The sequence below is a fragment of the Trichoderma camerunense genome, assembly GCF_050948025.1.
Source record: "Trichoderma camerunense strain CBS 138272 chromosome Unknown V8C40scaffold_6, whole genome shotgun sequence".
Taxonomy (NCBI): domain Eukaryota; kingdom Fungi; phylum Ascomycota; class Sordariomycetes; order Hypocreales; family Hypocreaceae; genus Trichoderma; species Trichoderma camerunense.
In genome coordinates, this window is record NW_028145364.1 from 1,103,556 (window position 1) to 1,116,898 (window position 13,343).

A 13,343-nucleotide genomic window follows, 5' to 3' on the forward strand; every position below is an offset into this window, starting at 1 on the left:
CAGCTCGAGACTCTCGACAGCCTCACAACTAGCGAAAACAACTAGTCCATTCTTGTGCTAGTGCATTCAGGGCTGGCGGCACACACATTTTTGCAAATTGTCTGTAGCCCTCGCGAACTTTTGCGAAACTTTGCTCGAACTGTTAAGCATCGCCGCCTTCTTGCCTCCTTCAACGACCAACTTTTCCCACCACCACGGAAAAATCAGTCAAGATGGCTCCCGCTAACCTGCCGTCCATTTTCAATGCCACGTCCCAGGACATCGAGATGCTCCTGGCGGCCCAGTGCCACCTCGGTTCCAAGAACCTCCAGGTGCACATGGAGCCTTACCTGTGGAAGACCCGTGTCGATGGTGTCAACGTCCTGAACATTGGCAAGACCTGGTGCGTTTTTTCCTATCTCGAGGAAGGGAGGAAGAGGAGAAGCAAAAGAATGCGAAGGACAAGAAAAAACAAGAGCTTCTGGAGGGGAAATTTCTGTGCAGCGCAATGGGGATGCTAACCACCTTCGATTTCACAGGGAGAAGATTGTCCTGGCTGCCCGTATCATCGTCGCCATTGAGAACCCGGCCGACATCTGCGTCATCTCTGCCCGTCCCTACGGTCAGCGTGCCGTCCTCAAGTTCGCTGCCCACACCGGTGCCTCCCCCATCGCTGGTCGCTTCACCCCCGGTAGCTTCACCAACTACATCACCCGTTCCTTCAAGGAGCCCCGCCTGATTGTCGTGACCGACCCTCGCACCGACGCCCAGGCCATCAAGGAGGCCAGCTACGTCAACATCCCCGTCATTGCCCTCTGCGACACCGACTCCCCCACCGAGTACGTCGACGTTGCCATCCCCACCAACAACAAGGGTCGCCACGCCATTGGTACCGTCTGGTGGCTCCTTGCCCGTGAGGTCCTCCGTCTCCGTGGAACCATCTTCAACCGCGAGACCCCCTGGGACGTCATGGTTGATCTGTACTTCTGTATGTTTGAAAAACAAAATCCCCTACTCGGACCCTGTTGAACCCCTCAAGCTAACCAAGTAACACAGACCGCGACCCTGAGGCCGAGGCCGAGGAGAAGGTCGAGGAGGAGAAGCTCATCACCGCTGCTGAGGAGGAGGCCCCCGCTGCCATCGAGTCTGGCTTCCCCGCCGCTGGTGGTGACTGGGAGGCTCCCGCCGCTGGCTTCGCTGGTGCCACTGCCACTGGCTGGGACGGTGCCGGTGCCGGTGCCGGCCAGGACTGGGCCGCTGCTTCTGGCACTCAGGAGTGGGCTGCTGAGGCTCCTAAGGAGAGCCAGTGGTAAGCGATGCGGTTATCTGGGCAAAAGGGGCGATGGGGGAAGCTTTTATTCCACGGAGCGTGGTAATTCTGGGCGGACCTGATCACAAAGGGGGAGGCGTTTTTTTCCGGCTTTGCAACGGCGGGTGGTCTCGGATTTTTCTTTTGGGTCTTGAGCTGGCTGCACTGATGAGGGAAAGATACTCTCCCCTTTCGTTTTTTCAGGGAGGGAAGAGGGAAAGCCCTGTGCGGCTGCTGGGGGCGGACTTAATCGTTGCCTCGCCCAAAGGTTCCTTGATTTTCCTGCGGTGCATTAAAAGGGTTTTATACAGCCGACCATGGTGAAAGATAAAAAAAGAGAATTTAAAGATATCCCCTTTACAAAGTTTCCACCCTCGTGCTATTATACTGTTTGTAACCCCCTTTTTAAAGAGCAGCGAGTATATCCATCGTACATCGTACCAGACCATAATCAAAAGAGAGTGAACCGGCCACGAAGTGTAAGCGAACTTTCTTTGTATTCTATGGGCAACCGAACTCGGTGCCAATTATAGGTATGTATATATCCTCTTCCAAAGGCTGTATATATGTGTTGTCCTATACGCTATCACCCAAATTTATCCACAATGCCCCCAGTATTGGTATCTAAAGCCCCCTATTTGTTATATCCTTCTTTATACTCCTACGCCCAGAAAAAAAAAGAGAAAAAAAAGGAAAGAGAAAAAGCCATCCGAAACAAATAAAAACTGAAGTGAAGAGACAAGGGGAGAATATATGACAACCTGATCAACAGAGGAAAAGAAATCTCGCCTAGGAGTGCAGTAACAGTATTTGAATAGAAGCAGTAATGCTCGTGGTGGTGCCAGCAGTGGCCAGCTGTTGGTTGTTGTTTTTTCCTCCTTCTCCTTCTCCTTCTCATTTTTTGCTTTTTCAAGTTCATTCGTTATATGCTATCGTCTTGGCAAATGCCCCTGAAATAGACACGAACAAAAAGAAAGCAACAAGGATAGACAGATGGACAAAGGTAGCAAAGAGTAGTATGCTGCGCAAAATAATGCGTTGCCCAAGTTGCGCGCCCGCTGCAACTGAGCCAAGTTACAGGGATAAGGAAATTATGAAGTTCTAGTCAAGTCGGACGTAGTGTGACTCCTATACCCATGCAAGTAAAAAAGACAAAAGGGACGCGTGAGAAGCATGGTAAAGTAATATGAGTGTGTATGTGTGTGGAGAGAGAAGAGAGAAGGTGAATGTTGAGCGGAAGGAGAAAAGGGCTTACTCCAGAGCCTCAGAATGTCGTCGAATCTCATCGTCGTTCAGTGCGCCCATCCAGAGACATCGCTCCGTGATACCTTCGATTGGTTGGAAAGTGTACCGCGTGCTAGCTTCCAGCAACCTCAACAGCGTCTTGACTACGGCCGCGCCAATACGGCACCGTTCAAAATTGATGAGCGGCGGAGTAGTTGGCGAGCTGGCAATTTCTGAAGGACGTTGCGCGTTGAAGAGAAGATCATGCGTGTAAATGCCGACGAATGGAATACAGCCTCCGTCTGAACCGACCTCCATTTCAGCTCGAAGGCTATAAAAGTTGCGCGAGGGGGTGACGAGGGCCTCAAGTTCGCCGAGGGTGTTCAGGTCACGAGCTGGAACCAAATCCCATGTCTTTGACAGACGGGCGACTTCAGCACTGGACAATGCAATGGTAAGCTGCGCCAAGGTGGCGAAATTGCGATACCGCCGGCAATGCGCGGCAATGTGAATGAGCTTAATGATGCATCGAGCCCGCTCTTCAATGTGCTGGGTTAGCACAATCTCGGAAATGGCCCACTTGACCATGATATTGAATCGTGCAACAACAACTTCGACTCCGTGGGCATTGGTGTTTCTCAAAAAGTCAACCCATGAGCGGGAATCGTTGCTGGTGGCATTTCTCCAGTTCATCTCAATTAGCTCTCTCCAGTCTATGTCGTTGAGAGCATCCTTCTCTATGAGGGTGAACTGCTGAGCCAAGATATCAGATTCAAATGCCAGGATGAATGGCAGGTGGATTGAATACTTGAGCGTATTCGGAGTCTCCGGTTGAGGCAATGAGGGAAGAGCTTCAGAAGTGCGAGGAGGCACATGCTCAGCTGTGTTGGGACCATCTTGAAATATTTCTGGCGAGAGGGGGAGAGGTGTGCGGGTCCATATTTGATCTAGATCCAGGGTTCTCTCCGTGTTCGTCAGCACCGGGCTCATCATCACCGGACTCATCGCCAATGCTTGGGCGAGTGTCATAGGAGCAGAGGAAGAATTTGACCGAGGAGTCGCAATAGGATCTCCGAATGGATGTGGCTGTGATGATATAGAAAATACGCCTGCTCTCTCGCGGGAATTGTTCGAGCCCTCATCCTCAGAGGGGGAGAGCTCAGAAGAGAGATCTGAACCACCAACGCTAGCATCTTCCAAGAAAGTCTGATCTTCTGCTACTGGGAGAGAAGCCGTCTTCCGCGTCTTGACTCTCTCAATAATCTCCGTCTTTTGGACGAAATCATAGGAGAGATGAGAGCTGGAGGCTTGGTGTGAGGCATGGTGACTTCTTGTAGCTACAAGATCTGAAGTTGTAGCATCATCCTCATCGGATGAACCGCGAAGAACTGATCGATTGGTCCACTGGGATGTCCCTCTGTTGCTTTGACCATCATCAGTCAGACCCCTTTCAAGCAAAGGTATAGAGCAGTATGACTCGTCAGAATCAGCGGTCAAGAACGAGCGCGTTTCAAGCGTGGCTATCCTGCTAGGGGCAATCAAGGTATCCCGGTTATGCGCAGTATCCAGTGGCTGCTTTCCTTTATCCCAAGAGTGGTATTCGTCATCCATTCCGCCAGCTTCACTCTCCTGGCTTTGGGTCTCGCTGGCATAAGGATCAGCTGTGGCTGCTTGTCCGCCAAATTCATTTGCGTCTATCATGGCTGTTTGTCTGAGCTGCTCAAAGGATTTTGGTTTTGGCTGATATCTTCCCTCCAGCTTCAGCAAAGCAGACTCAATTCCGCCGTCGTCCTCATCGGGTATCTGTGCCAGTTTCCGGGCCTCTATTTCAAATGATGGACGCATAATGGGCTTGGATGAATGTGTACTAAACAAAGACAAATGTCGCTTGGCAGGCTTCTCGGTCAACTGACCAACGGAAAATATCTCCTGTCTCTCACGAGGGTGGTCTCCCGCACCAGAGAAACTGCGATCGTCATCGTCCTGCTCGGCATGAGTACCAAGGAGATAGAAGCTCCTGACAGAATCAGTGTAATTTGTCAAGGAGCCAACGGAATGTGATTTCCGAACTGTGGGCGGATTATTCAAGCCGCCCGCGTTGTTGACTGCAGCTCTCAAATAGCCACCAGGACGCCGTCGAAGCATGCGAGGCGGCTCAACGGCGGGAACTTCGTATTCTCTGTCCAACAGGGAAGAATCTGTCGTAGCATCAAAGCTCCGAGCTGTAGAATGTCGCTCGAGGTGGCTGCCAAACGAAGCGTGGCGCCGAAAGGAGTAGTTTGACTGTTGAGTATTCGTAGACTGGTTTCTCCTATGTACCCGCAGCGTTCCCCGGCTGAGGGGCGGGCGGCGCTGAATGCTGCGACGCATTGTTGAAAAGGAGGCTCTGCTCGCATCATCTGACTGCCCTTGGCTATAGCTGTGACTGTGACCCAATGTTGCCATATCCGGGACGAATGGGGGCAAGGACTCCCCCTGGGAAGCGGAAGGCAGAGCGACGAGTTGGTCGAGAAGATACGACGATCTCCGTGGTGTCCCTGCCATGAGCTGCGCGGGGGGCGTCGTAGGGGGCGTCGGATCGCCGCCAGCTGTTAAAAAGGAGCCCACCGATAATCCACCAGCGGAGGGGTTGAAAGTGGCAGCAGGAAGTCTGTCACGTATGCCTGGTATATCGAAAGGGACAGTATCATCAACAATGACGATGGATTGGCTTCCGGTAGTGAGGCCCATGTCACTCATAGGTCGTGACCTCCGGTCCTGAGGCAAATAATCGCCGGTGCTTGACTCCATATGTGCAACTGAATACTCCATGTGCCGTCGGCGCCTAGTTGAAGCAGGGGTTGGAGCAGGTCTCGGGATACCCAAGCGTTCTGCTTCGGCGGCCTCCTCTTCTTCCCGGATGGCCCTCTTGAAGTCTTCAGCCACTTCGGCCCCAAGCACGTCAATCCTCACCTGGGGACGACTGGTTGTCTGGGCATAGCCGCCTTGCGTGATGATGGCTGTCCCAGGTAGCTGGTCGATACTGACGGTGTGAGCACTCAAGGAGGCGACGGCAGGCAAACTTGTGTGTGATCCAGACGACCACTGCCCTCGGTTGTTCAAGGCGCGTCGAACACCGCCCAAGAACTTCTTCATTCCAGAACCAGACATGGCGACACCAAAGATCCGGTCTTTGGGAGCATTGCGGGATACGGGCTGAAAGATAGTAGTCTGCCTATTGTCGCCGGTGGGGGTACCAGTCTCAATGTCGACAAACGGCTGACCTGGTGGGAGAATGTTGCCTCGAACGAGATTTCCTGCGGACTGCAATATCATATGTAAATCAACGTCTTGCGACGAGGAACGATCCGAGCCAGGGGCCCTTATGGAGTCGGTGGCACTGTTGTTACGTCCATGGCTTTGAGCCGGTCGAACACGTTTGCCAGAAAGCGCCTTGGGAGTTGTTGCTATAGCTCCCGGCGGCAAGATGGGAGACGTCGAGTAAACAGGGTGAGCTGCCAGCGGCTGGCTGGAGTTGGGATTCAGTGATCTCACGTTCTTGGTGGGGAATGAACAAGACACAATGTCCATGCTGGCGATGCTGAGCGGCGAAGCTGGTCCGTTGCTCACCATAGTAGTGGTGATTATCTGATGTTCGGGGGTTCCTGGGCGATGGTCCGATACAGTAAAGTCTCCGAAACGGGCCGTCGTGGGGATATCTTCAGCGCTCGAGTTTGGAGCGTCACTTAAACCGTCCGGTATGCCAGACACGGCATGCCACTGGGGGGGATCTACTCCCTCTCTTTCCCAAAAGGTAGGGTCCAGGTTGGGATCCCGATATCCAGCAATGCCCCCCGGTGCAACCGGGGCTCCAGGTCCCAGAGAATCGTCGAAATCGGGGCCATCCCAGTAGTGGGCACAAATCCGTCGCCAACATTTTTTGAGTTCTGTCAGTATCTTGAGTTGAACTCTACGCTCCCTCGCATCCTGAGACAGTTCGTCAAAGAGATCGTTGAGCAGAATGCAGAAGATGACACGAAGGTCGTAGTCCAGGACAAAGTCATCGACAAAGTAGTTGAGGATCCAGTGTCGCATAGCGACAAAAGTTCGAACGCGGACAATCATGCCAATCTCGTCGGTTCGTTCCAGAGCCCACCGAAGCCTCGCCATGAGCATTCGCAGCAGGATGTCCGGCTCGAGAAAAGCTCTGAAAGTCAAGAAGAAATCCGAGATCAGCTCGTAGTCTAAGAAGCTTGGAGATGTAATCTCAGCAACCAGTCGGGAAGGGGTCGCCGCAGTTACGGATCCACTGGGCGAGTAGCGTACTATCAATTTATCGTCGCAAGTGGGCTTGAAGGTGAGTTCGTCAAACATGTCGGGTTCAATAATGAGGTGTGTAGACGCATATGTAGAGGGCACGACGCGCGGCGGTCGGGTTGATGCTTGCGAGGATGCATGAGAGGTTCGAGGGAAGCGGAGTTTTGGAGGGACAAGATGGCTAGGACGTCTGGATCTCAAGCCACTCAGCGGCGCACCGAGACTTCTCTCTGACGAATGATACATGGATGCGCGGCTGTTGGAACGGAAATCGTCGGTGGGAGCGTAGGAAGAGCCTCTCAGCATCGGAGTGCCTCTGGTAGAGAACCGTGGTGTCCCTAACTTCCAAGATGGAATGTTGATGTTGAGCATCGGTACACCATCAACATCCAAGTCTTCCAGATGTTCGGTCGTCTTGGGCCGATGATCATCTCCGTGGGTTGGCTTTGTGATGACAATTCTATATCCATCCGTATCCGTGCCAGTGGGCGAGTTGAAGTCGCGAATCGTACCGTCCGACACAGCCCTGCGGTGCTGCGACGTAAGATTGCTGAGATCTGGAGCGTAGGCGGGAGGAATGATGGATGTTCTCGGTGTAGGCGTGAATTGGTTCTCATGATGGTCCGCTGTCAAACTGGGGGGTTCGTCACTATGCTCTGGATATGCACCCTCTAAGCCGGCAGTCCCAGGCGGCGTTATGGGGAAGGTGAAATTGGGTTGGGGATATCTCTTGTTTCCACGGCGGACAGAGGGTCTGGGGGAAATATTAGCAAATGGAAGTTTTTGACGTGCTAAAACAAGCCCGCATGCGTACCTCAGAAACAGTTTGCCATTATTCCCGACATTGGCAACGGTAAACTGACGCCCTTCGCGGCCAGCCGAGGCGCCATCTGGCGCTACATCCCACCGGTCACGTTCTTCATCTCGCTTCCCTATCGAGAGTGTTCTGCTTCTGCTGATGGATTTCTGCTCAGTCAAGGGCACAATTGGCCGGCCAGTAGCCGACACTTTGCGGGTCACCTTGGCCAGCGGCTTTGGTGGTGATCTTTCCTTTGCATCCACGAGGTCCCCGGAGGGTTGTATCCGCCCAATGGCGTCATCTTTTGCTGCTCCAGCGCCTTGAGCTGCGGTTTGTATGGTTCTGAGTGGTGGTGCTTTTCGCCGTTTCATCGAAGGCTTCGATCTCAATGCGTGGGATGGCCGCGCCGCCACAAGAGGAGGCTCGGCAGCATCCATGGCCCATCCAATGTTATGATGGGACGGAGCTCGCGTTGCTCAAGGATAGCGCTTCTGGAGGGCCATTGAAAAGAACAGTGTCAGCGGCTGTACTCTAGAAAGGAGACAGATCTCGGGGGAAAATCAGCCGGAAGCCAAGGTGTCGCGATGGCAGATGGCACGGCAACGACGGGCCTCTGCCCCGGCGTGGGTTGGCGGAATAGGAGTAAAGTGTGCGGTTTGTGATGGAAACAGATGCGCGACAAGGCTGGGGCCGAGTAGGCCGAGACAAGCAAATGCAGATGCTGGTGGACAGAGCGAACGAGCGAGGCATGCTATACTTACCAACTGACGCCATGCAGGCACACAACAGAGAATGGTTCAAGAAGTGGACAGCCGCAGAGCCCGTACCACTCTGCGTTCAGTGACTGGTATTGGTCGAATCGAGAGAATCGCTTGTACTGCACGGTATCGTGTCGGATCGGATCGAGGAGCGTGTCGTGTCGTGTTGTATCGTATCTTATTGTATTGTATGTGAAGTTCGTGCTGGTAACCACAGCGGCGGTATCGAGGCGTCTCGCGCGGCAATTCGATGGGCAAGTTGAGGTGAGAAGTGTCAAAACTTTGCGAAGCTACGGCACAACGCAAGACAGTCGCGGACAGGCATGGCAGCGGCAGCGGCAGCGGCAGAGGAGAGAAAGAACTAGCAAGGATGCGATCAAGCCGGCGCCAGTCTGTGTCTGTGTCTTGTATCTGTGTCTGGACTGCTTCTGGTCTGGGATGGCACAGACAGATGGTTTGCCCTGGGGCTGGCCGTGCCTCGTGAGGGCCGGCTTCTGGGGGAGAGAATTTGACGGGAGGCCGAGGGGAGTCAAATCAAACCAGAACGGATCAAATCGTCGAGGGCTAGCAGCTGGCAGCGCGCCATCAAATCTTAGTGGGTATCTGGGCCTGTACCTGTAAGGACGCACCCCCTCAGGGGAGTAGCCGACCCTGGGCCATAGGGCATTTAGTGGCTGGCGCTGGCATTCCAGCGGTCGAAGCCCCTGGCGGCGTGAAGAAAAAGAGCGGGGGCTTGCCATGCACCCCTTGAAATGTGAAGCGATGCGAGGATGAGATGCGGCCTCACGGTAGCATTTGCAGGAGTACCTACATGTTACAGGTCGCATGTACGAGTGTGCCTGGCGATTACTCTGTACGTACGGAGTACCTACTCGTATGTATGGCATCAATGCATTGAAGCTTCACTGATGCAGCCCGGGGAGAAAGGGAACCTTGAAGAGAACGCCACAGCAAGGGGGAGGCCAATACGGGTCCAGGAACCCGGGACCTACTGCGATACTCATCATATTTGATCCATCAATATCAACTAATACCTACGAGTACGTCCACATCAATACGTGTATTCGTAATTTGATGCTGTATGCACATGTGCCGTACCTGCGTATGTACCTGCGCATGTGCTCGCTCGACGTCAATGCACGTCAACCAAGAGGTTTCGTGTCTCCAAGATCGGCGCTGCCAAGGGCTGTTTCCGACATTGGCAGCGGATAGGAGCCTTGTAAGTCGTGTCTCTCCGCACAACGGCTGCTGTTTGCAGCATTGATCTTCCAGTTCTGACATGTGAAGTGCATATGCACATACATACGTCACCGCCCATGGATACGAACTATTCTTCAAATCCTGTTGTCGTTAGAGTTTATCGCAATTTTCCATTGATGAAGCGTTCTGCAATACTTGATGTCCACTATACCTGGAAGTAATCGGATGGGCCAAAACAGCCATCGGCTAACACCGCAAAAGTGGCAGCACCATTGTCAACCTGAACCTTCTACAGTAGCGCCAGCATCAGCAAGCTCGGTACAGAAGAGTACTTTATATCACGCAGACGCCTCGTACAATACAAAGGTACCTCTACCTCTCAAGCCTCAAATCCAGCTGGTTGGCTCGCCCTAGCTTGTGTGCGGACCGCCTTCCGCGGGCTTCAGTTAGGCCCCTGCTAGGCCCTGCTAAGATTAAATGCTGAGAAGCGTGGCGCTAGCTTGCACCAAGCGACAGGCATTACCAAGTGCGCCCAATCCGACCAAAATGGCGATACTTGCAGCCTGTGTAGTGTGCAGTACAGCAGAGCAGTATTCAGATCAATGACGAGTGCAAAGATCACAGCTCGCATTGAGGGGTTTTCTTCTCGTTTAGTGGAGGGGAAGAGACGAGCAGGCGGTGGAAAGAAAACACGGGACTGATCTCCATACTAAAAGCACCAAAATCAGTGCAAGCCAGTCCGGTGTATTTTTTCCCCCGCCTGACGAGGAATGGGAGGGTGTAAAGATCCATCAATTGCTTTACTAAGACTGCAAGACGTAAGCAGATTTGAACTCTCTTTGCCTGGTAGCTTGCCTCTATTTGTGCTTGGATTAATATTAGACTTTACACTACTACATAGACAACAATGATGATCAGCAACATCGATCAAGACTATTTGTACGAGTATTTGAAGCTCAACTGGCTTCTGTAATTAGGGCTATGCGACGGGCTGTTCCATCGACACCGAGAATGGGGCAAAAACAGAGCCAGAGAGAACAGGACATCTATGCATCCGTGCTCCCTATGAGGCCTGCATTGAAGGTGTTGATGGAGGCACGGGTTAATACTTGCTCTACATCTACACCTACAGCACCAGCTGGCCTCTGGCTTTAATTTCCACCAGCCCGACCGAGTCTGCTTACAGGATAGCTTCGTAGTATGTACAAGTACTGCCTCTTTCAGATGTCTCAACTCAGTACCTCACCTACCGCATTTGCATGTAGTTAGTTTGTTTGTTACTCGTCATTCCTACTACAACACGATACCACCTCACCATACTCGTAGTACATATTTGCATTGATTCTCGCTGCCAAACCAGCAAGAAACTTGAAAACATCACAAAGCCGGTGGATCCCCGGCCACCGTTCCCGGACCCGCCCAGCTCATCAAATCTCAAATTCACTCTTCTCTCTAGAACCCAGTCAGCCAATGAGCACCCCAAGATGCCGCTTCGACCAGCATCAATCGCTCTGCTGCAACCTCACAACCTCGCAACCCTGCCGCCAAACTACCGACAGCCGATCACCAGCTCGTATCAACCGAAATAAAGAGGCGCTTTTCTTACTTATTTTGTCTCTTCAGCAGCAGCTAGACAAATACTACTAGTATTGATCAGAAAAAAGGAAAAGATCCCCGGCACCGAGAAACTGGATGCCGGGTTTCAGCCGCCCCCTGCAAGGCAGCCATGCGGAATCCGAAACGATGGGAAATTCGCTTCTTCTTCTTCTTCTTTCTAGGAGGGGGAGGGAAGGGACCGGATCCTTAGGACCCGGCTGGCTTCATGTTCTCTCTGGACTTTGTCGAGTCGCCCACTGCCGGACGAGACTTCAAGTTTTCAGACAACAGATAGCCTGAGCAAAAGGCAAATCCAGTCACAAGCGCACTGATGAAGAAAGCTAATGTTCTTTTCTCCGACAGACCAATGCAAAAGCTAAACACTTGCTCCACGGCACATGGTAATACTCGTACTGTACGAGCGGTAGTGCTCAGTTCATACCACTACGGAGCCCATTCCGTTGCGGAGTTGAGAGTTTGTGACAGGTCACATCAACCCAACGACGCCAACAAAAGACGGGAACACCAGCCGGCGAGCTCACCTCCCGTGACCCCGACTTCATGTGCAGCCAGACCCAGACACTCGGTGTCTAATTTACCGCATGAAGCAATCCTTGCCCAGCCCTCCGTATTGCGGCAGCACTGCTCCTCCATCGCCAAATGTCTCACCACCATCGTCACATGGCCGTATGCAGCCCGTGTCTTGGCCCATCATCATCATTCCTATTCTCCAATGCCCCAGAAAGAAAAGACACCAACAAGACGTCCATGACTCTCTCTCTGTCTCTCACGCCATTTCACGACGGCACGAGCAAGCTAGCATTGCCGCCCACGCTTCCCAGAGCAACTAGCGGGAAGCCCATCTCCCGGTAATCAGATTCTGTGCCCACCCTCATATCGGCAAACCATGGCCATGCCCAAATGCCCCCCGGTTCCCAACTGCACGGTTCCTCCAATGATCCCAACCATCTCCCCATGCCCGCGCCACCACGTTTCCAGACGCTTCGGCTTGGCCCTCCCGCGCCTCGTTGCTTCTTGTGTCTGTACAGACCAAATGATGCCGTGTTTCAGCACCTTGTCTTGTCGTCTCGTTTCCAAGAGTGACAGGTGATTTTTTTTTTACCCAATACAGGCATATCAGAAAACAAATTAGCCCGGAGGATAGAGTACCGTACATGTATTTAGTAGGCACAGCTATAGTGTATATGGCTACTCAAACAAAAACGTGCCCTACGCATACATACTGTATCGGATGAATCAATTACACCGACCCTATAACAATCGAAAGAGCCAGCTTCCTAGAGAGCTGCTTCTATCGTGCAGCTATTCCGGGGTGTTCCGCGTTCCGATATTGCTCGCAAATTATCGTTGGCAACGATACATGTAGATAACCATACACAATGCTCCCACGGATAGCCATTGGACATCCAGATGCCTCACCCTTTATTCGAGTCTTTCCCAGTCCTTGACCACAATATTAGGCGAAATAGCCAACAAATGGAGGAGAGGAAAAGCCCAGATCGTCCAAATTAAAGCTTTCCTTGTGTTATTTTGTAAATTCTAGCTTGACCATTTGGATTCAGGGAGTGACTTCATGTATACAGAATCCCAAATAAATTACCCAATTCTCTAGAGGTTCAAGTATTCAATGATATAATGGAAGATTACTCTAGTATCTACCACTATCTCATGCATTTCCTCTACCAGGAGGTTGGATAGATCTCTCCACCAAATTGCACTTCTGTCTCCAGCTTCCGTGAAACTCGACGGCTTGCAATCGGCCACCAGTGAAGCGTCTGAGCTGAGTTAGGGAGCTGTATCTATGATCCTCATCTACGTGATGCCGTCTGCAAGCTCTACTGCTCTTTAGAGGCGCATCACTTGTTTCGTATTTGATGGTTGAACGATGCTGTGATGCTCGTGGGACTCAGTAATGATCACTCGAAGCCATCTAGGAAGAGATATGGACAAGAAGGAAGACTTCATCTTCGGTGACTGCGAATAATAAACAATTGTGGTTCAAACAACTACGCCAGTCTCAGCTTGCAACTTGCCATCACATGCAACGGCATGTGGTTCTCAAACAAATGTTAAGCGACTGATCTAGCAGTCCCAGATAGATGAGAGTAGATAAGGAGGTGAGTAGATCAGCTATATGGATAGATCAAGTAGTTGATGGTAG

At 52.1% G+C, this 13,343-nt stretch overlaps 3 protein-coding genes across 3 annotated transcripts; 2 read left to right on the forward strand and 1 right to left on the reverse strand.

The window, feature by feature from the left end:
* Nucleotides 1-128: 128 nt before the first annotated feature.
* Nucleotides 129-1,729, forward strand: V8C40DRAFT_241192 (40S ribosomal protein uS2). Its single transcript, XM_083214970.1, has 3 exons — nucleotides 129-382; nucleotides 519-967; nucleotides 1,036-1,729. Exons 1-3 carry the CDS (start codon nucleotides 213-215, stop codon nucleotides 1,290-1,292), a joined length of 876 nt encoding a protein of 291 aa, XP_083074954.1. The 5' UTR covers nucleotides 129-212; the 3' UTR covers nucleotides 1,293-1,729.
* A 644-nt stretch (nucleotides 1,730-2,373) lies between these two features.
* V8C40DRAFT_191843 (mitotic regulator LTE1) lies at nucleotides 2,374-8,156 on the reverse strand. The gene is made up of 2 exons (XM_083211864.1): nucleotides 7,623-8,156; nucleotides 2,374-7,562 (listed from the first exon to the last, which is right to left on the reverse strand). Exons 1-2 carry the CDS (start codon nucleotides 8,042-8,044, stop codon nucleotides 2,540-2,542), a joined length of 5,445 nt encoding a protein of 1,814 aa, XP_083074955.1. The 5' UTR covers nucleotides 8,045-8,156; the 3' UTR covers nucleotides 2,374-2,539.
* Nucleotides 8,157-10,338: 2,182 nt separating this feature from the next.
* Nucleotides 10,339-10,747, forward strand: V8C40DRAFT_241199 (uncharacterized protein). Its single transcript, XM_083214971.1, has 2 exons — nucleotides 10,339-10,383; nucleotides 10,467-10,747. The coding sequence occupies exon 2, from the start codon at nucleotides 10,547-10,549 to the stop codon at nucleotides 10,718-10,720; it is 174 nt and encodes a 57-aa protein (XP_083074956.1). The 5' UTR covers nucleotides 10,339-10,383; nucleotides 10,467-10,546; the 3' UTR covers nucleotides 10,721-10,747.
* Nucleotides 10,748-13,343: the final 2,596 nt, after the last annotated feature.